We start from the raw sequence: 27,741 nt of genomic DNA on the forward strand, positions 1-27,741 counted from the left end.
TGTTCTAGAATAGTCAATTTCGTGTTTGAATTTTTTCACGTGTAAAGAGTAAGTCATTCAATTATTTTGTAGAGTTTTATAAACTTATTTTAAAAATTAAGTATAAATTAGTGAGAAGTTAAGTATAAAACGGGAATTTTACACGCTGTTGTCGTTATTTTGACAGAGTTATGATGTAAACATACAAAACTGTTGCATAATACAAGTATGAGCAGAAATTTCTTATTTTTTTTAATGTTTTTAAGTTCACAAACTTCAGTTATTCCTCTTTATGCTCCTACAAGCATTGAAGCCTTTCCACGTGCATAATAAATTCAATGGGCAAATGGGCATTTGGGTAATGAGGGCCAATAGGATACAATAGAACTGTATGAATATCTGAGGATCAGACCTGGACTCTGATTACAATCCTAGAGTTATAACTTGATGCATTTACTGTTTTGGCCCTTGATATGTCTATAAGGCAAATTTTTAAATACAGTAGTCGTTTGCTAAGTTGGACAAAACGTTTTTAAAAAATTAAACTGTAATTAAGCAGCAACTTTTTTGTCTGCAGTCTCCCTGACCGAGTATGAGCAGTGCTGTATCACTGTGCCTATGTCACTGATACGATTTACACTGGGGGTTGTATTCTGGTCACTGTCTCTGGTCTCTCATCTCTCACAAGCCAGTCGCTGATTGGCTAATCAATTGATTAGCCAATCAGCGACAGCTTGTGAGAGACCAGAGACTGACCAGAATACAGCCCCTGGTCTTTGTCCATGTGTCATTTTGTCTTATTTTGATTCTGGGTGAATCGGTAATATACAACGAATTGTTCCACTACTACACCATTTTGCTGCACTTAAAGTGCAACATACCAAATTACTTGGAAGTGGAAATTTCCTGATGGGCTATTTGCTTGGGAGTCATTTCTTATTTTAATTATATGTTTTATTTCACTTAGGAAAATAAATTAATAAACAAAATACAAGCACTAGCTATTTGTGTATTGTATTAAATTTAAAAACAAAAGTCTTGTTCCAATTCTTGCTATAAGCTGTCTGGTATAGAGCTAGTGGAACTGCGTTGAGTGCCACCTGTACGCAGGAAAGGAAACTTTTTTGGGAAAACACGAGCGTCTTTTGGTTAGATACGTACTGAGACGCGGTGCTTGTTTTCTACCTGTGATAATGAACCACAGCTTTCTGCCACACAAAACTTCAAAAAATAACTGTTGTGTGGTCGGTTGTAGTGTTACGTATATTACTGTGCTGCCAGGTACAAAGTTTTATTCATTCCCGAATGAACAATACCCTGGGAGGAAAGAGAAATGGCTGGCTGCAATTTAATTCCTGAGGTTAATTAGGCCTATATAATGATGTGTTGCATTCTAACCAATCTTCTGTTATAAAACCTTAGTTGGCTCTATTTTAAATTTAGTTCTCTAATGTAAACTTTAGTAATTTTCTTTTTTCTTTTATATTATTTTGTTAATCTGACAGATATTAATTGGCATATGATGTGATATTTGAATTTAAGAGATCTGTGGAAGAAAGGAGTAAGAAGCAAAATTAGTATTTTGAGAAAATGAAGGTAAAAGTTCTCTTTGTTAATACAATACTATTAGCTACTGCTATGGTCCTTATTGGAGCTCCTCTATATATATGGTTAGTTATAAATTTCATTATTTACCATGCAATGGATATATAGTTTGCTTTTTACACACTATCCAGCAATATTAATACTGCTCAATCCTAATGATCTATAGTTATTTCTCGAGTTATGAAGAAAAACTTTCCTAAAAAAATTTTAAAAACGTATCATTTTTTATAGTTTTCGTCAAATATATATCTTGCACGCTTCTGACGATTGCGTCATCTTTAGTTTTGTTGTACCTTTTGCGTGTGCTTATGTAAGATGACTAACTGTTTTGTTGTAAGTACAGTCACTTCTCGACTTACGTCCAAAGTTGCAGAACTGAACCCCGTCGTAACTCAAGAAGTGAATGTATTGACTAATGCAGGCATTAATTTGACCGTAAACTGCCGAACGTACGTATATATTATATATTATTTAAATATATACTTATAATATATAAATTTATAATTTATCAAATTTCTATTTATTAAAATATATTTAGTGTTACGTGTAACATACAAAATTCATACAGGATAAATTCATATATTGCAAGAATGCTATTATTCCTCAATAACAATCAAATGAGCAAAATGTTGAAACAAAAGTAATGTACTGTACATGAAGTACTAAACTTTAAAATTATCACAAAAAAATTACTGGTAAGATCATCATCATCGGAATTTTCCTCACTAGAATGTTTTTGTATGGTTGAAGCGCAGATGATGGTTTCCAAGTGTAACGTTTTATCGTTGTTGCTTTTAAGTAGCTCCTTTGCTAATAACAGTGCTTCACAAGAATCGGCAAGAACTCGATTATGTAGTTTAGTTTTTATTAAATTTTATTGCAAAAAATACGTTCAACTGCTGAATGAGGAAGCAATAAAAGCATCTATTTACTGTCAAAGTAAAGTAAAAAATATAGAAATATAGAATAAAAACGAATGTTTTGAAAGGTACTAAATTGAAAGGAAAGGTATTAGGATTTCATGAATAGTACTAGGAAAATAGTGTTGGGTATCTTAATACTGGAACAAGTAAAAAGGTACTAGATTAGTACAAAAGTATTAGGTGGAACAACACTGGTGCCGGCTTTGTAGCGCCAATTCTGTTACCCGGCGTCTAGAGGTGCCTCGATCTAGTTTCATCGTTTCTTCCACTAGCTCTATAGAGAGATTTCTGGTTTGTGGCAACACATCTATTATTAACACTTGAAACTTTTATGACGATTGACCTTGATTCAGACATGAACCACTGCAGAATGGCCTATGCAAACTGACATTTGGCCTGCCACAATGTGCATTTTGTAACTTTTAATTTGGGACTGTAAGGTCGTGATGATGCCCGTATAAGCCATATTGGGCTAACGCTTAGCACCACCCAGAGTCGTAGGCTGTTGCCTTAACTAACTTGTCCATTTAATTGGCAATATACATATATACAATGTTCTGTATATTACATTGATTCATAAGTGTTCATTCCTTTTTATTTGTACTAGCAGATAGGCCCGGCGTTGCTTGGGCAAAAGTAATGATAGCGAAGATTAAGATTATTACATTATAGTCAACCTTACCCGTTTTCACAGAATGCAAGAATTGGGTCCCCCTGTTTTCAGACTAACTAGAGAATTTTTAGATCAGTCTAAAAATATGTTAGATTTTTCCGCAAAATGAAAAAAATTGCATCTGCGTTTTGCACGTCGCTTTCTCTTAACACTTTTATTGTTACGTAACACTTCCATTGTTGATGGAAGTGTTAAGCCTTAATCCTGTCCCTCTCCCCCATGGGGAGGAATTTCGAAAAATCCCTTCTTAGTGTGCATTCTCGTGACGTACCCTAACTATGTACCAAATTTCAACTTTCAACTCTTAATCATTTGGGCTCTTATTATCTATAAAATGTTCATATGTGTTTATCATTGATTATAATAGTTTGTATTATATTATCCTATGTTAATTTGTTAATAATACCTGATGTATGTTACCATGTATTTATGTAATCAACTCCTATGCAAATTATTTTATGTAAGTATTTGGATACTCTGTGGTCAAAATTTGCCAAGTACATTAACTGAATTCTAAAACTTATATAGCTGTAATCTGACATATTCTTGTTATGTAACCTGTTTTACATGTATTATGCTTGTAAACATTCTGCGGAGTTGAGGCTGTCTTTGGAAATAAAAATTTATACAAAGTGAAGGGGCTCTGCCACTGAACAGAACACTTACAATATTCATTTCAGTTGGCACTGCTGATCAATGCTTTTGATACACTGTTTAGAAAAATCATTATAAGGTGTTTTAATTTACATAAATTTGAGCTTTTGAGTAATCCTGAATATGTTATTCAGGATTAACACCTTATAACACCTTATGTAAATTAAAACACCTTATTCAACATGTTGTTGAATAAAATTCATTTGTTTCCTTGCAATTTTATAAGCATAAAATTAAGCCGTAAAACTGAATTTGCTCTATGGGGAAATCTCTGTGAACTTTGACCTATTAACCCAGAAGTTTTGCCAGCACCTCACTGATAATGAGAAAGGCATAAGTTTAAAATTTGAGCTTTCTAGAGCCAGTAATTTTTTCCCCTATGAGTGTCTGCAGTGCCAGATGAAGAACAAAATTCAGCTTTTTTTAGCAATTTTTTTGCATTTTTCAACTGCTTATATTTTGGCAACTGCATTACAGAAAATCTTGAAATTTTACACACTATCAAAGAAAGCAATTTTCTTTTGAACAAGATATTCAGAATTACTTCAGGTGTTTGGGGGTGGAGAAATAGACCCCCAAAAATCGGCAACTGGGATTCCTGTGTTTACAGGTCAGACCTTTTTACTTGGAGGAGAGTCATAGCAGTGACTTCTGATCTGATGAATCACTTCACTTGAATGAATGCTTAGATCATATTTGTGTTATTTAATAATGTTTAGGAAGTTTTCTTTGAATTTTTATAAATCGTACATATCAAGAAAAAAAAATTATCTGTGAATAATTACAACATAGAATTTAACATTAGATCATCAATTAAATCCAGAAGTAGAAACTGAACTAATGTTTTATCTATGTCATGATAAGAAACATTTTTTTTTGTTTTATTTTACTTTACTTTATAGGCACTTTACATAAATTATATTATATTAAACATTTATTTTTATTATTAAAGTATTCTATTCTAAATAACAAAACTGCATAGATGTGATTGTATCAATTCATTACTCAATAAATAACAGTTCTTATTGATGGCTAAGGCTCTATTCAGATCAGTGGATTTCTGCAAAGCAGCAGCTGTACTAAATGACATGGCATACTAATTTAAATGTAATAATTTACATTAGAGGGAGAGTCTGGAGCCATATAACTTCATGCTGGCCAACTGCATCCCCCATAGTGGAATGGGTGCTGTGTGGCAGTCACGGATTGGCTGCAAGCTATTATATTAAATAATTCACAAGCAGAAGTGGCAGTTGTGTGGGAGAGAGCACAGTTGATGTATTGTCTGCTTAATTTGTTCTAGAAAGATTCTCAATGTGATGTAGATGATCTGGACATAGAAAATGTAGATATTGAAATATTTATTATGGAGGTTGAGAAAAGGATATACATTTGAGATTTGAAGTCAGTATGAATGATTTACAAATTTAACAAGTTTTACAGTAGAGCAGCAAGTAACAAATGGAATTTAACAATTTCTGAAGAGCCAAAGTATCTGAAGCCAAGTTCCCTAGAATAGCAAGTTTCTGTCTTCATCTTAGGTACAGTTTGGACAAGCAAAAATTCTTCAGAATGGTGGCTACACAGTGGTGGTGTTCTTGGGATTTCAATTCTTGAAAAGAAATACAGTGGTGCCTTGTACTTCAAAACTTAATTCATTCCATGAGGTTGTTCAAAGTCTGAAGCAATTTTTCCCATAAGAAACAATGGAAAGTGAATTAATTTATTTCCTGATCCCAAACAATACCCATTTCAAAAGCATTTGCCAAGAATGTTTTCATTAATCAAGATCGAAAGTTAGAGATTTGAAGGCGATCAGATACTGCCTTAGTTCTAACCATAAATGATGCCCAGAGTGAGAGATAACTTGTGTTTATGGTTCAAGCACATTTTTCAGTGCATGCACAGTTCAAACTCTGAAGCATTCAAAGTTATAGTTGTTTGAAGTACATGCTACCACTGTACATGTTAGATCCTATTTGTTACTTACTATTCCTCTGTGAAACTGGTTAAACTCGTGTTAGTTAAATGAGTTTAAGGTTGCTCTTTTTCTTTTCTAGTAAAAATTGTTAAACAAGTTTAACAGTTGTATTTTTAACAGAATTAGTTCATCTGAGCTAGCGTAAAATATCACAAAGTTGCTTAATTAAATTTACACCGGGTTACCTAGGAAGTTTAAACTCTTCATAGGGTACTCAAGCTATCTCATTAGATACAGGTCTTGAACAGAACCAGATGTGCCACCATTAATTTTCTTTCACTTTGGAAATACAGTAGAGCATCGATTATCCGACCCCTGATTAACCGACTGCGTTCTAGTTGGCAAATTCAAATGTCCACTAGTGATGTGGCACTACAATATTTGGTTATGTCTTGGCTACTTTAATATTATTTTTGTTAAATTTTTACATGTTTCAGCTGGCAGCACTGGCTCGACCATGAAAGGGAGGCTAGTATTTAAACCAGGCCTAATACACTATACTAATAATGTATTTTTTCATACTTTTCGGTTATCCGACCAACCCCAGTCCCCAATTAAGGTGGATAATCGATGAACTACTGTATAATCTTGCTACCTAGAAATTTGGATGATGTTTTGGTCAGAATTATGATTTCGATATATCTAACGTTGCTTGCATACTGTTTAATTTTATAGCAATGTGGTTGTTGTGCCACACAATACAAAGTAATTTAACTAAATTCATTGTGATTATTATGAACAGCATAATAGTTAAACTTCTTCAGAAATAACTACATTTTTTTACCATAAATATAGTATTATTGCATGCAAGGAAGAAATAAAATTCAAATTTTCTCTTACTTTTAATTAACATTTATATATACAATAGATTCCCCACTTCCATATTACATAGCTTAAGTTTTCAGTAATCTATTGTCAAATGAGCTATAGTCTTTTTCAGAGGTTCAGTATTATAGAAATTATATTCCTGACAAAATAATTTGACATTTCATACATTGATAGTAAAATTTATACCAGTTGTAAAAATGTGTATACTCTAGGAACAGTAGAAAGACTTCACATTTCTTTGGTTTATAATTAAATTTACTAAATTTTAAGAAATGAAACTTAAAACTTTTAATTTTGAGTTTTAAAGTACCTGTACAACCAAATCCTGTTTATGTAGTTTTCAAGGGAAATGAGAAAAATATTGTCTAAGTAAGAAAAACATAGAAGTGGAACTACTATTGAATTCCTTTCCAGTGAATATAGTCACAAAAGTATGGCACAACACAAATTAACACTGTGCAACTGAGTTTGTATGTGTAATTCTTAACAAAGAAGTTTTGATTTGCTCTATGTATAATACCTTTGGACAACATATAAAGAAAAGGTAAAACTGTGAAATTAAGCTATGTGCTTCTAAAAAACATTGATTAACAAGGGGACAATATGATATTGGAGTCATGAATTTTGATCAAACTCAGTGAGGATATAGTGTACCCCTAACAAGTAACATAAGACAAGCTGTAAGGTCCAACACTCAAAATTAAGAGAGAAAAATTGCACAATCTCTTAAAAACTTTAGAATATCTATTATTTATAGAGTGACCAGTGGCTCATTGGAGGCGCACCAGTTTCATAATCATGAGGTTGCTGCTTTTAATCTTGACATATTTCTTTTTATTTATAAAACCATAAATTTAAAATACCATGGATAAAGTGAAATTATTATATTTATTTAAAAATCATTTTTAAATCATTTTAAATTTATGGTTTTATAAATAAAAAGAAATACGTCAAGATTAAAAGCAGCAACCTCATGATTATGAAACTGGTGCACTTCCATCAAGCCATTGACCACTCTGTAAATAATAGGTATTCTAAAGTTTTTAAGAGAGTGTTCAATTTTTCAACTTTAATTTTCTCTCTTAATTTTGAGTGTAAAACCTTACTGCTTGGCACGTCACTTGGAGATCCTCACAAAGTTTCATCAAAATCTGTAAACCCAACATCATGCTGTCCCCTCGTAAGTTTTGCTTGTTTGTAGTCTTTCTTCTGATGGTCTTCTGATCAGTTGTTTCCTTCCTCCAAAACTTCAGTTATGTGAAAGAATGAATTATTCAAAAGGTTTTCTCATATTGGCTGTGAATAGTGAAAACAGATGAGAAATCAGAAAGTGACCTTTATTCTCTTAGTAAAATTCATTCTTGTTACAAAATATGGAAAGCAAAATTTTTTGGGTTTTAAATTGGATAACTGGATAAAGGTGTACCAAGCTGTAAATTACATCCATCCTTGTATAATTGTCATCTTCGGGCAGAGACTTGGATCATTGTTATTGTTGACTATGTAAAATAATAGTTAGATAAACAGATGAAATCTGTAATTTCAAATTAATTTGTTTATTTTTTTTTAATTTCAATTAATTTTGTCTAAAGATATGATTATGTACAAAAAAGTGCATAATCATATCTTTAGACAAAATTTTATATTTTGAATTTTTGATGTATGCTAATATAAAGTGAGAAATTCATAAATATTTCTACTTTTTAATTTCACTCACTCAAATATTTTCTTGCTTAGCAGCACCATGATTATTTTGAAGATTCTGAGCAGTCCGGCGACTCAGATTTCACTAAAATCTGTTAGTAAACCACTTTTGAGCAAAGTCTCTCCATTTGTAATCCGAACGCAATGTTTAGCAGACAGCTCAAGATCGGCATTCAGGAGGGCCGGTATTGGAGTCCGACGAAGAACTATGAAAGAAACCTTACTGCAACCGGCTGGTGATACTGGTAAATTTCATCATAGTTTGTTAAATTTTTGCCTTTTTTCTTATTAAAATGAAACTTTTACTTTCTGCAGCTTTCGATCTTGGGAAAGGAGTTGTTGCCGGAGCATCAGTATTTGGAATAGGAGCACTTTGTTACTATGGTCTTGGACTATCTAATCAACCTGGAGCTATAGATCAATCTGTGTAAGTGAACATATCTCTGTTGACAAAAACAACCAATTATTTATTATGAAATAATTTTTTTGTTTGCTAGTTTATGGCCATCTTATGTAAAGGAACGCATTCGAGACACGTACATGTACTTTGGTGGAAGCATCGCCTTGACTGCTGCATCTGCTGCCGCTGTTTTTCGTTCTCCTGTCCTCTTCAGATTGGTGGCAAGCAATTCCTGGCTGGTAATATCATTAATGTAATTTATCACTTTTATAGAATATGTATACATGCCATTGTATTCTTTCTAGGCAATTGGTGCTTCAATTGCTGCAATGATTGGGAGTGGAATAATTGTTCGATCAATACCCTATTCTGAAGGTCTGGGAGTTAAACAATTAGCCTGGGCTGCTCATAGTGGTATTATGGGAGCAGTAATTGCACCACTTTGTCTGTTGGGGGGTCCTCTGTTGATTAGAGCAGCATGGTATAACTGCTGGTATTATTGGTGGTAAGTATAGCCATAAAATAAGTGATCTGTTATCTAAGAAAATATAAAGATCTAAAATTTATCGTGCACAATATGATGATATATATTATTTTCAGGATTATCTACTGTTGCAGTTTGTGCACCAAGTGAAAAATTTTTAAACATGGGTGGTCCCTTAGCAATCGGTTTAGGAGTTGTGTTTGCAGCATCACTAGGTAATATGTTTATTTCCTGTTTATTAGATTTGTTGAAACTGTGTCTTCTATTTCTTGTTTTGTTTGATGTCACAACTTGGTGAATTTAAAGACACTTGGCAAAATTCATTGATATTTATTTCATAAACTTTACAGAAACATGTTTATTTCTTGTAAATGTATGTGAATTCTAGACTTAAAGGTTTGTTCTTTTAAAGGTTCAATGTTCCTTCCTCCAACAACTGCTCTGGGAGCAGGAATCTATTCCATTAGTCTTTATGGAGGATTGCTTCTCTTTAGCGGATTTTTGCTATTTGACACTCAAAGAATCATAAAGAAAGCAGAGTTGTATCCGATGTATGGAATGAAACCTTTTGATCCGATTAATGCGTAAGTAAAAATTTGTAAAGTTTAACAAGAGAGTTTTTTCCAAATATAATAAGTCAAGAAATAGTTTCAGTATCATACAAGCTATTCTAAAATAATATGCCTTATGTCTACTATCTCAACTAAACTTACAGAATACCTTATCATTAATATAAACATGTGCATAAAATTAAATCCATTGTAAAAACTAAGTTTATCAAGTTCACTCAAATACAGTAGAGCGTCGATAAGTGGAACCAATTGGGGACTGGGGTCCTTCCAGTTTCCAACTTTGTACCAGTTTCCAACTTTGTACGAAAAAATACATTAACCTGTCCGATGTTCAAATTTTTCTCCGTTGCGTATCGCTTCCTGTTGAATTTTCGTCGATTTTAAGCCTAACGAAAATTTTTATAATAATCATCGAGGCTATCGTATTGTTAAAAATTATTTCTGCATTTTGTACAAACAAAATAAATATATTAAAGAATATAAAAAACATGAAAATTATACTTTAGAAGTAAATTTAGTATCAAAAACATTCGATTCAGCACGACACAGTCCGACTGAAAATCGTTCCACTTTCCGGCAATTCCACTTACCGATGCTCTACTGTATATTAATACTTTTTAGTTTGATAAGGTTGAAACAGATTTCTGTCATTAAGCACAATAATGATGATTAGTATGAAAATTTTATTATACTACCATTTTTAGAGGTTGGTTTAAATATTTTGGTAACAGTTTTCAGATATTGCCTATATGCATTTGCAGATCGAATATAAAATGAAGAATTTTAAATTCCTTTCTTTGCACTTGGATGGTAAGGTCATTAGCTCTTTACTTGTGATATCCAAATCAGGAATCTAGTCCTTCTTTTCATTTATTTATAAGACACTTTTATGTGGAGGTAGATACTCAGCTCTTCCACTATCCTTATTTTAATGTATAATAATATACAGTAGAGCGTCATTTATCCGAATCAATTGGGGACTGGGGTTGTTCTGATAACTTATTTTTTGGTTAACCGATTATGTACGAAAAAATATATTAACCTATCCCATGTTGAAATTTTTCTCCGTTGCATGTCGCTTCGCGTTGAATTTTCGTCGATTTTAAGCCTAATGAAAATCTTTACAATAATAATCGTGGCTACTGTATTGTTAAAAATTATTTCTTTATTTTGTTTGTACAAAATAAATATATTGAAAAATATAAAAACAAAAAAATTATCCAAAAGCCAATCAACCAATGAACTGTGTTGTGCTGAATTGAACGTTTTTGATACTAGTTAACTTCTAAAAGTATAAACGACGCTCTACTGTACATCTGTTCCTAGTTAGCAGAAGAAGCTTTTAATAAAAAAATATACAAGTTAACACTATACAAAAGGTAGACTGAAGAAAAATCTCAAAAGACAGGTTGTTATATTTCTTGAAAGTCATACAGTACTATGTACTGTTTTCACTTACCAGTCATTTGTGATAATGATTGTGTAAACCACTGCCATTTTACAGCTTTGTCATTTCTAAACTCATCAAAAATTGAAGGCTTTCTCATTACTTGTTTGTCTCACCTTACCAACAGGGAAGGTTAATGAACATAGAGGCATACAGTGTATGTATGAATGCTATTGCAGAACAATGGTTCTTGTAATATGGCACAGATAGTCAATCTGCATGTGTCCAAGTTTAAACTAGTGCCTACTTTATGAAGATCCTGAGACCACCATCAGTTGGCCTCAATGTGAGCACCGTGTGTCTTGGCAATAGTCTTGCACTGTAACTTCCATCGTAGGAGACTAAGATGAAGTACAGGAAGTGGAATCTTCTGCAATTCCTCCTGACAGGTTTTCTACAGGCCATAAAGAGATGTGACATGATGAGAGAAAAGTGCCCTTTTCAGTAGTTCAAACCTGCAGAAACAGGACTTCATCTGGTGACTTCACTGGAATATTGTGAAATGGAATGGCCTGAATGCAGGTGTTTGCCATCTGCTGCAGAAAGTTACAGATAGAACAAGATGTATGTCACAAAGCCTTATCCATGTCCAACCCAGACTTGATTGAGGGCATTTCCATACAAATGAGGCAGACCGTCTGTATAAATTGGGGTGAGGATATGTTACTGAAAAAAGGCAGAGTTGATTTTACCATTTTTAGGGACCTGACAAATAGTTAACTTACCTTGATAGCAGTATTCCACAATAACCAGAAATCCCTTTGGAAAAGTTGTTTTGCAATGACGGATGAACTGGGGACGGGATTTTGCGCATCGCATGAGATGTGTGTCAGGGCTCGAATTTTGCCACAGTCTGATCAGTACACCCATGCCTCATCCAGCGTGACCACACACTTCAACATTTCCTGGATAAATGGCATTCATATAGGTTTCTTCTGTCAGTCTTTACCTAAGTGAGGCCCATCAGCATGAGAGAATGTCCACAACTTTTGAAGACCTTCCGGAGATTTAACTTCTCATGCAGGGTGCAGTTCACAGTTGACTATGCCATGTATAGTTGTGTGGCCATCACATGTTGCATAGGAGGTTTTCCTGAAGGGCCATTTAACAACCTCTGAGACAGGCAACATCATTGCAGTGCATGCTTGCTTTCTAGTCCCCTTTGTGGGTGATTGAATTGCTGGTACCTCTTGGTTTTTATGCCGATTAAATATGTTCTTGATAGATGCACGTTGGGTTTGACGACTATGTTCTTTTCTGTGCAACTACATAGCCCTCCCGAAGCTGATTCATGTTTGGAGCCATGATGCACACAACACACACTTTCGATAGTGTCCCATACTACAGGCTTCCGGCTTTCTCCTCTGCTTTTAACCATTTGGTTTGGTCTATTCTGTGAGTGAGGGTGATGGTTTAAACTTGGACATATATATGCAGATCAACCTTCTGAAATCCTTTCTTGTTTTATTACTAATCAATAAGTGACAATTTTTATGAGAAGGTTTGAGCTATTTGCTCTGTTATGTTTCATTGATGAAAATCTTGTTGCTTGAAACTTCTGATCAGTGCAACTGTATATGGGAAAGGATTGTTTGATATTGTACATATAAAAGCAGGAATTATATTTGGTTTGTTGTAAATTATTACTCTTTCCACTTTTCAGATGCTTGTTACTTCAGAATTTTGTCTAATTTTAGTGTAAGGCCTACTAAATTGATGTTGATCTTCCAATCTAAGTGAAGTAAAATTATAGATAAAATTTTTATGGAAGAAATCAACATTTTGACAAGCTGCTTAATGTCTTATTTGTTTGGCAAGGATAGGCACTTCTACAAAACAGAAGCAGAAATTTACATCTTTATAGAAGAAGCTCCTGTGAGCAAGGAGTTTATAAGAACTCCTCCTGGACTGCTGATACTAGCATCCTTAATTTAAGATAGGACAAACATATGACTATATGAAGAAACTCTGCGATGATGTGGTTCCATCTTTCACTTAACTTAACTTATTCTAAAGGAAGTTTAGTATTAAGCTGTACATTAAAATACTGCAAGGCAATATCAGTACTGGACTATACTTTGAGAGATGGATAGACTTTTAAAAAAATTCTGCACAACTTGAAGAAATTCATAATGAATTTAAATGTTTATTAAGGAGCACATATTTTTCACAGTATAACCTATAATGAAGAGCTTAAATGTCAAAAGTTAAAGTACTATTTTGCTTTATAATAATGTAACAACATTTCTAGAAAAGGTATCTTTTTTCAAGTGTTGGCCAATAAATTTATATAGAATACACTGAAAATGCTAACCTATTATGTAACATTTTAACACAGCTTAATTTTGACTCCGTGCAGTAGTAATGATATAGCATGTTTATTGGATCATTTTTGAAAGCACAGGCAAGTAGGGAACTATCCATTTGTTGTTCACTTCTATTTCAGTATATGCACTGTTAGTTTTCACTCATTGTGGAAAATCCCCCATCTTCTGGTTTGAGTTTCTGCTTTAAATTTGCAAGGATTAATTCATCTCCATGGACAATGAATCATGTTCCCATTTTGTTTGGTGTAAAAAAGTTCTTCTTCAGCATTTGGAAACTCTACAGAAATTGTGTTGTCAGTTTGAGTTGAGTGAACTTTTTCTTTAAGCCAAACTAACATATATACATGCTATTTGATGCATTCAGTTGAATACACCCAACAGCATATTTGACGAGCTTTTCTTTGGACACTTGTTCTGTCAAACTATGGCGATCAATGGGAGATTGTCCAGGTAAAAGTTCCTCCTTAATTTCAGTTCAAGATGGATTACATGCAATGACACACAAAGGTCAGGTTGGATCTTGAGCACAGTGTTACTGTGATAAGTACCGTATTTTATGGACTATAAGACGCACCTGAATTTTGGAGGCAATTTTTTGAAGAAAAAAGTGCGTCTTATAGTCTGTAAAATACGGTAGTTGGCTTTCCATATATCTATATCTAATTAATATTCATAACTCAATTAATTCTTAAAATTCATAATTTATTAAGATGCTAATTTTATTAAATATTTTTTTTCAGGTCCATTTCTATCTATTTGGATACAATCAATATATTCATTAGAATTGCCACAATCTTAGCAGGAGGAGGATCTCGCAAAAAATAAATTGAATGATTCTTTATGAGGATGCTATTTATTTCATATATAGTGCAAATCCTGTATATAAAAATTTATGTAGTTTATACAAGAATAAATAAATTATCGTGGTGCAAAAATAACACTGTTTCTAGTGTTTTTACAATATTTACATGAGCTCTTGAATTCGGACAGTTTTACGAACTGCGTTGCTATAGCCTTCTTTGAAACGAAACCAAATTTGTGCTTTCTGCAATCCTTTATCTGTAAAGAGAAAAAAGTCTAATAAATTTACACAAAACCAAAATTTTTCTGGAAATGCTAGGCATCTTACTTCCTAAAACACTCAAGATAAGCTGAGTGAGCAAATATTTCAGATAAATATACACCATCATTTACATCACTTAATCCACCAACTGTGATGAGAGACTAGGGTTGTCTATAGCTTTATGGCTTAGTATTCATAGGTAATTTAATATTTTGTCACTGCTTACAGAAATGTGTGAATACTAATACCTTTACCAATAAAATATTCTGTTCAACACCTTTATCATTTTGAAGTACTACAGTCATTGACAGCTAAATTGTACAGGGTCTGATTGTTTTAAAATCCTTACCAATCTAGAATGCATAGTATCCTGTATAAAGGCTTAGATTCTCTCACCAGGTTCAAAATTTTCAGTGTTTGAATCACTGAACAAGCATGCCTATATGACAGAATTTTGTCAAGTGTCACATCATCAGGCTAAAGGATGCAAGATGGTAGTGCTCAGAACAATGGATGTGTCATGGCACAGAGATGTCATTGCAGGTTGTCTCTTGATCACACATCCATGGTGGAAGCATTGCTACAGAACCCTTCTCTTCCTGAAAATTTACCACACATCCTGCCATTAGCACCCTAACATTTTTGGCATGGAATAGTAGCAAATCTCTATTCTGTTTAATATAGTGGTTGTCCTGTTCAATCCCACCTTTATCACCAAATGACAACTTTTCTCATTGCTGGCTCCCCAGATAAATACTATTGTCATATGAGACGGTCACCCCTAATAGTGATAAACCAACTATTTATGTGCCTTGTATGTTCAGGAAATTTTGCAGCCATACACAGATAGGTGTGGCAATGTGATTGAGACATTCTTTGGAAACCCTATTTAAGGGACTAGGGATGTACCTATTACAAGCATTTTAAGTTATCCATGTTGGATGGTCACACTGCAGACAATATAAGTAAAGGATGGGAACTACGCCTGGTCTATTGCCCCAAGATAATTAGGGAGTTCCTAACCTAATCCAAACTCTCATATTGATAATGTATCCACAGTAGACTCATTTCTCTCAATTAGTTTCAGAAATAACTATGACTAATTGAAAATGTAATGGTAAAGAAAAAAAATGCTTCAGTCTCCTGAAGGTAAAGAAGTTTTACTGTCCCTTGGAGCTTTACTATTTTTACATCTATTATTCTCTAAACTTAATCTATTTGGAATAGGCATTTTTCACTCTTTTGCAATATATAAAGAATCTTTATTTGATTCCATTAGTTACACTGATTGATAGTTTAAAACCAAAAAACTATCAAACAGTTTTGCAGGTACCAGTACATCTGTTGAGATAAAGTGAGAACACTAACATTTATTTACAATGATAGAGGTCATCTGTATCTACTATCCAACTGTTGAAAATTTCATGGAAATCCAATAATTGGGATCACTGAATAGAATAAATATTAAAATTGGTGTTGGGGACTTGGAGGAAATTCAGGTTAGAGATGTCAAATCCCTATTCTATTGCATTAATTTAGTTATATAATCAACAACAAATACAGTAAATTTCATTGCATCATGTTTTAGGAGAATGGAGAGCAAAAACAATAAATGGTTCTCTCATTTAGATTATTGTTGTATTTCAGAGACAATGCCATTTGTGCTTTAAACCTTTGCTGTATCATATCTATGATTAATAATCTATAATCTTACACAAAACTAACTCTTGCCAAAGTCATTCTATGTGTTGGAAACTCTTAAAGTCAAGTTCCACTGTGTGTTAGCCAATTCAATTTAACATGTAAATCCCTAGGCTGAAAATGGTTTACTCAAATTGGAGTTTTGAATACAGTATTTTTATAAACTCTCCTGAATTAAAATTAATTTAAATATGATTAAAATTATAGTTGTACATGGTTTCCATGCCTTAGAAAATTAACACGTCAGGTGCTAAGTTGTTGACTTCCAGACACAAATAAGAAAAAAGGGCAGGTTTGAATGGCACTCAAACAAAATTTTTAATCAACTAGCTGTCATAATAAATATTTGTTTTAAGAGTGGTATATCAAAAATCCAACAACTACAAATTTTGCCCCAAAGATTGTGATAAAAATATTATGGGTGCAAAATTATCACAAAAAAAATCCTTACCAAGAAGTGAAGCCAAGAATGTCTGACATCTTGAAAATGGTTTATCCAATGCCTAGAGGTTTACATTGACACGATGATTCTACATAGTAAGACCTGTGGAAATATCATATGGCCGATTTATTACAGATCACCAATAAACCAATGCACAATATCCATAATTCAATTTTCTTTCCCAACTAATCTGAGCTAACCAGGCTCACTGTATTTCAAATTGTAGTCACTTGTGCCTTGTACACGAAAGTAAAAATCTTTGCTAAGGTGCATAAAGCACTGATAGCACAGGTCTGCAAGTAAAAAACTGCATAGGATTTTTATACATTTTGTTATAGATTTCAACTTGGTAAAAACGAAAAAAATACCAAAAAAATTCCATCTCGTCAATTTTTTTTTGTTACACTCAAGTTTTTTTGTATTTAGCATAAAATTCCTAGTTAACTTAAGATTTAGTATTCTTTTTTTTAATTTAAAAAATGGCATTAAAACAAAGACTTCTCACATTAGTTCTATCAATTATAGCTGGACTTTGTTTTTTTTTATTTATTGCCATGTTAATGGTTGAAGAGAGGAGAGGTGGGTTAAGTAGTTTTAGTGTTAGGAGGAATGTTGCATGATCATGTAGAAACTGGTTAAAAGTTGATAGTAATATTACTGATGAGGTTGAGCATGTTTTGACATGTTATCTGGGATACTAGGAATAAATATAAACCTACTGTTGGATTAGATCATGTTTCAACAAGCTAAATAAGTTCAGTATCTCGCTGGCCATCTAATGCCACACTCAGTTTATATCCAGCATTCAAATGCTACTGTGCTTGTATTTTTATTTCTGGAATATAGCTCACAGAGGTTGTGTAATTCCTCCTGGCAGCTTCTGTTATGTTTGTGGTGAATACACAGAAGAAACATAAGTGAGTTTGTGAAGAAAGTTTATTTTGCATTTTTAAATTGAAACTCGGGAGATCAAGACAAAGCATGGGCTCCGCATAAGGTGTGCAGATGTGAGGAAGATCTTCGTTTGTGGTTTAAAGGTAAGGAAAAACTCATTTCATTTTGGCATTCCTATGGTATGGCACGAACAGAAAAATCACACAACCAACTGCTACTTTTGTTCAGTAGATGTTAAAGGATTAATACAAAAAATAAAAAGAAAATATTTTACCCTAACCTTGACTCAGCTATTTGTCCAGTGTCCCATGGTTCTGAAATACCAGTTCCACAGTCACCTTCTAATTTAGATGACATCTTGAGTGAAAGGACTTAGACACATTAGCTTCCCAGGACAAATCTAGCTAAGATTTTTCTGTTGATGAAGGACCTCAAGCTTTTTTCTCAGAGTGAGTTCAAGTGACCTAGTAAGACTTAGTAAGACTTAGGTCTTTCAAAAGATGCAGCCGAATTGCTAGAATCAAGGCTAAAAAACAAAAAACTACTACAGTAGAGAGTCAAAAATCGGAATCAATTGGGGACTGGGGTTGTTCAGATTAGTGATTTGTTCCGACTACTGATTATGTACGAAAAAATATATTAACCTGTCCGATGTTCAAATTTTTCTCCGTTGCATGTCGCTTCATGTCGAATTTTCATCGATTTTAAGCCTAACGAAAATTTTTATTATAATAATCGAGGCTATTGTATTGTTAAAAATTATTTCTTCATTTTGTACAAACTAAATATATTGAAGAATATAAAAACATGAAAATTATACTTTAGAAGTAAATCTAGTATCAAAAACGTTCGATTCAGCACGACACAGTCCGACTGAAAATCGTTCCGATTAACGACTCTCTACTGTATCATCTGGGACCTCATTTTTGTGGTACAGGCCTCAAGAGAGAGAATTTACTCAGTTTTTCTCCAAAGAGGGAAATCTGGTTTATTGTAATGATGTTCATGGGCTCATGAAGTGCATTGAAATAGAATATGACTCATCAGAATAGCACATATTCATTGATTCATCTAAAACTAGCCTCAAAGCAGTCTTGCTGCATAATGGAAATGTATTTGCATCTCTTCCTATGGGACACTCGGTTCATATGGGAGAAAACTTTATTGACTTGGCTACGATTCTTGAGAAAATCAGATATCAACAGCATCAATGGATCATTTGTGGAGATTTCAAAATACTAACCATGTTGTTGGGTCAACAGGGAGATTATACAAAATATCCTTACTTTCTTTGTTTATAGGATAGTAGAGCAAGACAGCTGCACTGGACAAAAACTGACTGGCCACCACTAGACAGTTTAACCCCCGGCGAGAAAAACATCATCAATATGACATTAGTTCCCCAGAAAGTGTTATTACCACCTCTTCATATTAAATTGGGGCTCATAAAATAGTTTGTCAAATCACTGTCAAGAGATGGGGATTGTTTCAGATATGTGTTCGAAGCCAAGTTAAAAGAGAAAGTTTTCACTGGCCCCAACAGAGAAGAAAAAAACATTTCATAAGAAAAAAGAGACCTAAATTTGTGTATAAATATGAGAAACAATTTTTTGATTAGTTGTAAGAAAATATAATATATTTAGTTCATTGTAATAAGAGTTTTTATCAAAAATTTGTTTTTATTTTGCAAAAAACCTACCGTATTTTACGGACTATAAGACGCACCTTAATTTTTAAGCAATTTTAAAAAAAAATACCTATAAAACGCTACGGACCATAAGACGCACCTGAATTTTGGAGGCAATTTTTCGAAGAAAAAAGTGCGTCTTATAGTCCGTAAAATACGGTATATGTGATGGGATGTTATGGAAGTCATTTTCAGAATGTCCGATCTTTAAAATATATAATTCAGCAAAAATATCCCATGCAGCTGAAAAAAAAATTTTTTTTGCAGACCTGTGTAGTTTTTCTGGTGTTTTACAACTCTGCATTTGTCACATTCCCAGGTAGCTGTTGTACAGCTCTGAGATGTGTGCGCAATCTTGCAGGAAACCAAAATGATTGAGAAAATTATCTTTTGTCTGTCAGAAGTATATTAAACCCATAATGTAGAGAGGGCTCTGGATAATTGTTCAATTTTTTAACATGCAGCACTAAGAAAGCAATGCAAATTCAATTTTTTGAACTCATTCAAGATTATCATTTCAAATTTAGAAGAGAAAAATTTTTCAGTGATTGTCTGAAGACTGATAAAGGAATAAATAGTTTAGTCCCAGAACTATCCCCATATATACAGAGTTCAAAGGAAAGTCTGTACATCCCCCTATAACTTTTAAACTATCTGCTGTAGTGCACCTAAAGGAAAGTGATCATGCACAATCAATTTTAGTACTCCTAGTGACAAAATATGGAACTAAAGAAAACTAACAGAGAAAGGGAAAAAAGTCCAATTACAAAATAAAAGTGTTGTTTAACACTTACTGTGCTGGTCCAGTTGAACTAGTTCCTAACCTGTGTGCTGGCTGAATTTTGTAATTTTACTGTATTTTCTACTGAAGATAGAAAATGTTCCACTGAAGCTAGGTAAAAAGTGAAAACAGATTCTGATTTGTTGAACATTTCTCTATATTACACTGAATTTTGATGTATGTGTGCAATATTTTAATAAATTGCAATTTTATTTGAGCATGTTTTACAAATAGACATAATGAGAAATAATATAAGCATTGTGGTGGTTTGTACTAAGGAAACATATAATAATACATTGCTAATTTATTTTTCATAATGTAGTACTGTATGATACAATTTATAATGGGGTTACACAGTCCTACATCACACTTGGTACACTGATACAAATCAAACTATGCAAATCAACAAACTTTTTGTTTGAATTTCTGAAACAATATGCCCTCTGATGGTCAAAAGACGAACTAATAAACACAAATAATTCTTTCACATTTTGCTGCACACGTAACGATACATTTTAAAACTAGACATAACAGGATATATCAAAAAAAATAATAATACATTTTTCGTTTTTTGCAAAGGAATGCAAAAAATGTAGTTTTATGTTCGTAGCACGTAAGTGTTAACCCTGTACAAGTAGGCAATACATGTGAAAAACAAAATGGAAATGGTGCAATTATATTTGAGACATACATATTTTTTGTATAAAAATTGAATCATATGTAGTAAAACCGCATTGTGTCTACATACCAATACAGCAACAAAGTTATATCCCAAGCATGTAATATCAAACTATGGAAACTGAAACATACTTACCTTTTGTCTTCTCAGAAATATCCATTTTCCGACCAAAGAAATCGAGATTTGGCTGTAAAGTGAAAATAACTGATATATCTTATGATACCTTAGTATAATTTTTATGCAATGACTTACTCGAATTTTCATGACTTTCGGTTTTAGCTCTGAATTATCTGAATTATTTTTCAGAACAACACTTGTTCTGACTTTTATTGTATCGTTAGTTCTCATTTTCTCTAACTCTACCTGTAAACGAATGTTAAGTTTTTGTATTTGTCCATAGACAGGAAGATAAAATCATTTACCTCTTTTGCAATCAACTGTTTAGCGGCATAAGTGATCAATGGCGCACTTTTAATTCCAGGAAATTTTACAATTTCTTCAATATTTCTAATTACAAAATGAAAAAAAAATTAATTTTTTTAAAACTTCAGTTAAATTTTTTATGCATTTTATACTCACGGTTCTAACACATATTCGTAGGTTCCATCGATCGTCCTCTGCTGGGAATAATTCAAATTGTAGTCGATCAGAGTGTCGATTACTCGACGTAACTCTTTCCGCTCTGCTTCCGTGTACAGTTGAGTGTTCACCTGAATAAAATTTTCAATTCATATCAACTGTTGTGTTTTTGAAAATGTCTCACTATGGAAAATGTCTTACCGGTCTAAGTGTTGGCTGTGTTATGTAAGTTAATGGTGCAAGAAGATCCAAAATGGCAGTTTCTTTGCTTAAAAAACATTTTGCACGAACAGAAAGATCGTTATGGAGCGTGGTCAGAATATTGGTTGATTTCTTCTGTCTTGATTTGAACTGAATGTAAAGTCAGTTGTATAGCTTAATTGCTTGTTTACCAGTTAATTTTATTATTTATTGTGACATCATCACAATGCCAGGCTGCAATTTTTAACGATATTTTTAATTTATTTAATCTAAAATATATGCTCTCTGCCTCAAATTAGTAGTGTCTTGCCCCTGTACATCATACTTTCCTGCTATCAATAGTGTTGTGCCAGTCTTCTATCTAACCCTTTCAGTTTTGAATTGAAATAACATGATATGGTTAAAACTGTAAGTTCGTATATAGTTAATTAGGGCCTCCTACCCCTGATCTTTCCACATCTGGTCTTGATTTTCATCTATTTAACTCTGTTCTTGAGATTAACGAAGGACAGAGACAGACAACAGTGGGAATTTATAGGTCTACAGTTTTTTTAAATTGCAGCCCAACAATATAAAAATTCTTACCTCAAAATATGAGTTTGGAAATTTGATTTGTGGATATGATGTAGATGCAAATAAAAAGTGAAATATTACAGGTACATATGAAATATAAGGTAATAGAGAATACAGCTGAGTGGTGGCGATATACTGATTCACTGTATCTGCAAAACACAACCAAGAAGTTCCATTCTCAATCTGTAATGATAAATGCAAGCATTATTAAATATAGCATTACAATAAGATTCTCTGTTGGTATAGCTTAACATTAATGTCTAAGTTATATATAGCTGGTGCTTAAAAGTCAATTTTAAGATAGTTTCTTTTGCCTGAGTACTTGAACACTTGCCATTTCTAACCCCCTTTATACAAGAGATAACATTGTATTTATACTATATTAATTCTAAAATTTGATCCAAATTACAAAATACTTTTGACCTACCGCATACAAATGAGGATCTCGAAAGTTAACAGAGAGATAATTTTCAAATAGTCCTTGAATAAGAATTTCATAATCACATCTTTGGGCCATCCACAATACATTATAAAATCTATAAACACACAAAGAAGTTTTGTTTAATTAAAAAAACTTGAGTGGCCACAAAGGCCCTCTACATGCTATCTATATGTCCTCCTCCACATACATCTGTATATAAAGTATTCCGCCTCCAACGGCTGTTTGTAAGTTTCCAATTACCGTAAGTATAATTGGAAAAATGCTTTAAATCGTTGCACATTAAGTCTGAATTTTGAGACACACACTGTATTAGATCCATTGTGTACTGAATTTCTCGTTAATATATTGCCAAACTGGAGAACCTGGACAATCTCATGCATAGGGACTATATAGCCACTGTATACGTAACTTTTGTGTATTTAATTGTACCTTGAAGTTAAGCTTGTGTTATCTTCATTCACTTTATTGGATGACTCGGTAGGTATGTGATGAACGTTCTGCACAATCTGTTTCCTATCATTTACGCAATGTAAATTCATTAAATTATGCTGCATAGAAATAGCAATAATCATTTTCTACTAACCTTTTGAGTTGTGGAATCTGGAAAATAGTCTGCCACACAGAAAAGAGACTCTTCTGCACATCTTTTTGTCCGACTGTTAAATTCCTTACATCGGAGACATTCAACACTTTTTTTTGCTTGTTAATAAACTGCACGTATACACAATAAATTAAATGAATAATTTTAAACACTATTTACAATCCGAAAATATCTGACAGACCTGTAATGTTGACAAACAAGAACGAATGTCATTTTCTGCCTTCTCGCACAGTGCTAGGAGTGCCGGCATATCAGTTTTTAGATGCTGTTTCCTGGAAATCTAGATAGAAATATTGTTAAATAAAACCAATTTGGGAGTAATTTTGTTAAAGAGTTAAAATTATTGATCTAATAAAGACATTGATTGTTGTCTACCTCTTGTAACCTGGAAACAAGTCGCGAAGTAGAAATAGGTGGAAAGTTCAAAATTAGAGCTATCTGTCTTAACGGTTTCAAAGACGGAGCATATCTGAAAATAGATTTTTGTCAATTAGAAATAAAAAAAACTTGCAAGAGTGTAAATATTCACCGACCAAAATATCAAAACTAAATAAAAGGCTGTAAATTTAATAAAATAGTATTTAACATGAAAATATTTTAGGGATATTCTTGACTGGAAGCTTTCCTCACATTTAGAAGTGTTATGTTCTGCAAAAGCTATGAACTGTGAGCATGGTAATGAACTGTGAACATAAAGCTATGAACTGTGAACATAAAGCTATGAACTGTGAACATATGATTCTGTTGGAATACCAACAGAATGATATGCAATGCTTATTTCATCTCTGTTGGACTATTTTATTGGTTCAGCTTTTTTTGAGAATGCTTTCTGCCATTTTTTAAGTAGCAAAATGACTCTTGTCCCTCTGTTGGCAAATTTCGATAATCAGCAGATGTTGCTCCGAGGGAGCTTTCTGTTAAGCCATTAGTTTTTGTTGCAGAACTTGTACTAATGAAAACAAAATTGGGAAAATCAACACATTTGTGACTTTTAAAAAACCTGCAAGTCAGTATAGCAAGAAAGTTTCAGAACACAATATCCCTATTTTGCTAATAAAAGATTAAATGAAAACTAATGTAGTTTGGTTTATATCATTATGCAGTAGGCAGCAATAAAGATAAAGTAATGATGATGTACTGTACATTTTATATTAAAATATTACTATGAAAGAAATCAAACAAGGTATCCATAACAATTTATTATAGTAGGTTTGAGTTATATTGCAGTTATACAGTTTAGTGATTTCTATCACTGATATTCAATACACTCTTACAAGCTTATAATAAACAGACTCGATACAAGCAGATATCACGATAGGATTGTTCCTACTTCCCCTACCAGCTCAACTTTTATTAAGCTTTTCACCAATGCACTGCAAAAATCAACAAAATAGTTCAGTCACTCAACCAGATAACCAAATGATTAGTCAAATACAAAACACCACAATTATACCCATTATGAGCAGGCCAGACTCACAACAAAACCAGACTGAGATGAGGGATGGAGAACAATATTTGAGCTGTATTGTATGGTAAATCCCTGGTTTGCTGGATCATCATGAATATTAAAACATCTGCTTTAGGATGCATTTCAAACCACATTGAAGAATTTGATGTGTGAAAAACAGTATCACTCTGTGTAAGTGATTATTTGTAAGTGTATGTGTAAGTAAGTATTAAAGCCCATAACTGATTAATCATGCTTTTCCATTTGTACTGTAATAAATAAACCCTAATCCTAGTGCCGATAATGAGATAGTCAAGAGCAGACCTACAGAAGATTATATTGCATTTGTAGGCATTTTTATGCATGAAATACAGTTAAAACAATTAAAAAAAAGAAAAGAAAAAGGCTTTGTTTTGTGGGTCAGAAACAGATTAATCCATTTTATATTGTTTCTTATGGAAAGATTTGTTTTGGTTTTAGAACAAATCAGTTTTCAAACTTTTCGAAACTAATTATGTTTGTAAACAGACGTTTTTGACTGTATGTAACAAAAAAATATATGAAAATAAATTTTGTTCACATTTTATATATCAGTGGTTCTTAACTTTCTTATACCCGCGGCCCACCAAATATTTCATAATTTTTTGTGACCCCCATTTTTTAATAATAATTTATATTTGTTAAATTATCTATAATAAATTGATTTTTTTATTATTGCTTTATTTTTTTATATAATAAATGTAAATCATAACTTTATTATTTCATTATCTATTTAAATAACATTCAAACTTCACAATTAAACATGAAAACTCATTAATTTTTAACAAAAAATAAAATAAGAAACATGTCAATAAATCGATCCAAAGTCGATGCTAAAACTAAACTAAAACACCCACAACTTGTCGTAAAGATTTTGCATATCTTTTGCAAAAATATTTAAATTTACAAATAATAACAACTCAAAGCCCAATGAGTATATAATAAATCACCAAACAGTTGCCTAAATATCGGGCTACTATATGGCTACTTAAATGATTGGTACAAAGTAATTTGTCACTAAGGGTAGATGTTTAATAATTTATTTATTTAATTATAATTATTAAACGTCTACTGCTAGTGACAAATTACTTTGTATCAATCATTTAAGTAGCCATATAGTAGCCCGATATTTAGGCGCTCATTTAGTGATTTATTATATTTAAATTTTCAAACTAAGCCTACTATTTTTCCTAATTATTTTTAAAATTCCAAGCATTAATAGTTTCTTAGAATTGCTTTGGAATAAAAGTAGTAAATACTGTGGTGTAAATAGCATTTGCATTTATTTCTTCTGTACTAACAAAGTTGTATGTAGGAAGAAATAAAAAAAACTAAATAGGAAAACTTTATCTTTCTTATTTCACTTTTCAGTATATAGTAATATTCGATTATACATCAATTTTCTTTTTATTGTATTCTGAAGGAAATTTTGCATAATTTGGCGGCCCCCCGGCAAACTTCTTATGGACCCCCAGGGAGCTGCAGCCTCCTGTTAAGAATCACTGTTATATATGTTAATATTTAATTAGCAGCAGAGTTAAAAAAAATGATGGAGGGGCAACATAATATTTTGCATTAGCATGTTTAATTACATGAATGAACTGACTCAGAAGGGGCAAGTACAATAAAAATGTATTATCTGCAACTTTTTGTTGAACTCAATTATAATAGTATTAGTGTATTTTGACTATAAATCAACATATTTGAAAAAAACATGAATTGATGTATAATATAACAATCAACAATATATTTAATGTAGTTAGTAAATAGTTGCGTTAATTTGTAATAAAGGTTTAATCACCATCAATACTTATTTCTCGAAATTAAAAATTATAATAAATTTGGTATTTTTCAGATTCATATTCAAAAATTTAATGCTAGAAGTCTTCAATCTCAAGACCTGAGACAAGAAAACTAGAAATTTTCTGAAAATTTATGGGTCAGAAATTTAACACCTTACTTTATCACTTACAAGGTCAATAATTTGTTTTCTGTTCTCTCAACGTTCTAAATATTCTAATAAATTAGTTATTAATTGCAATCTGGATAACTTCAACTTAATTTTTCATGTCAAACCATTATTATTCTAATAAACAAAAAGTGTAATTTTGAATTTTCTCTTAAGACTTTGTTTCAAACTGAACAAAACTTGTACCTTCTCCAACAAAAGTGAGCACTAATACACATTAAGACATATTGATTCTGAACAGATCTACACCCTTGTCTACAATTTATAAATGTAAACAGGGATATTATCTATGTTCTTCAGAAACCTCCAACCTATATTCGCTTCTAGAACTATTAATTAATTTAGATATAACCATACAATCACTTGCATCACCGGGTAGCATAATTGGCAATGCATCTGCTTGGTAGACAGGAGTTGCAGGTTCAAGTACTGTTCCATGCCAATTCTTTTCTTACAGAATATTCTGTGTTTATTATTTACATTCTGTATTATATAAAATTTCATATACAATTATATTTCTATAGAAAAATATTCTGTAAAATATAAACAAGAAAATTATGATAATGTGGTACACTTACTGATCATTACAGATACATATGATAGGTCTTTTAAGGATTGGAAAATCATCTTTCTTTTTACGTCCTTTTGTTGGACCGGTAGACTTTATAAATGACACAAGGAGATTTATAGATGGCTAAAGTAAAGAATAACTCTAATCAATAAAGTACATTATGACAAATTTTTTGAAAAAAACACTACAAATACAGTAGAGCATCAATTATCTGAATATCAATCAACCAAAAGCATTCCAGTCGGCAAATTTAAATTTCCGCCAGTGCAATATTTGGCTACGTCTTGGGCTACTCCAATGTTATTTTTGTTGGTGTGTATGTTTTAGCCGGCAACGCTGGCATGACTATGAGAGGGTACTTAAGGATGTGCCAGGATTTCAACAATTTTCAACATGGGATAGGTAAATATATTTTTTCACACATAATCGGTTACCGGAACAACTCCAGTCCCAAATTGTTTCGAATAATCAATGCTCTACTGTATATTTTAAACT

At 32.5% G+C, this 27,741-nt stretch overlaps 2 protein-coding genes across 2 annotated transcripts in view; one reads left to right on the forward strand and one right to left on the reverse strand.

The window, feature by feature from the left end:
- Window positions 1–14,515, forward strand: LOC136970212 (growth hormone-inducible transmembrane protein-like). The gene is given in 9 exon segments (XM_067264639.1): window positions 1–48; window positions 8,384–8,592; window positions 8,663–8,774; window positions 8,845–8,986; window positions 9,053–9,232; window positions 9,234–9,252; window positions 9,348–9,446; window positions 9,644–9,815; window positions 14,318–14,515. Coding segments are annotated over 8 exon segments (1,014 nt in total). The 5' UTR covers window positions 1–48; window positions 8,384–8,387; the 3' UTR covers window positions 14,403–14,515.
- cutlet (chromosome transmission fidelity protein 18 homolog) overlaps window positions 14,263–27,741 on the reverse strand; it is an 18,744-nt gene continuing 5,265 nt past the window's right edge. Inside the window, exons 11-23 of the mRNA XM_067264673.1 lie at window positions 27,254–27,369; window positions 23,596–23,689; window positions 23,402–23,500; window positions 23,203–23,330; window positions 23,049–23,132; window positions 22,605–22,713; window positions 22,190–22,360; window positions 21,605–21,754; window positions 21,404–21,534; window positions 21,247–21,331; window positions 21,077–21,187; window positions 20,960–21,011; window positions 14,263–14,636 (exon numbers count right to left, since the gene is read on the reverse strand). Coding sequence (XP_067120774.1) covers window positions 14,542–14,636; window positions 20,960–21,011; window positions 21,077–21,187; window positions 21,247–21,331; window positions 21,404–21,534; window positions 21,605–21,754; window positions 22,190–22,360; window positions 22,605–22,713; window positions 23,049–23,132; window positions 23,203–23,330; window positions 23,402–23,500; window positions 23,596–23,689; window positions 27,254–27,369 — 1,425 coding nt within the window. The 3' untranslated portion in view covers window positions 14,263–14,541. The remainder of the gene's footprint in view (window positions 14,637–20,959; window positions 21,012–21,076; window positions 21,188–21,246; window positions 21,332–21,403; window positions 21,535–21,604; window positions 21,755–22,189; window positions 22,361–22,604; window positions 22,714–23,048; window positions 23,133–23,202; window positions 23,331–23,401; window positions 23,501–23,595; window positions 23,690–27,253; window positions 27,370–27,741) is intronic.

The sequence above is a fragment of the Centruroides vittatus genome, unplaced genomic scaffold (genome assembly GCF_030686945.1).
Source record: "Centruroides vittatus isolate TY-2023 unplaced genomic scaffold, ASM3068694v2 contig_19, whole genome shotgun sequence".
Lineage (NCBI taxonomy): Eukaryota > Metazoa > Arthropoda > Arachnida > Scorpiones > Buthidae > Centruroides > Centruroides vittatus.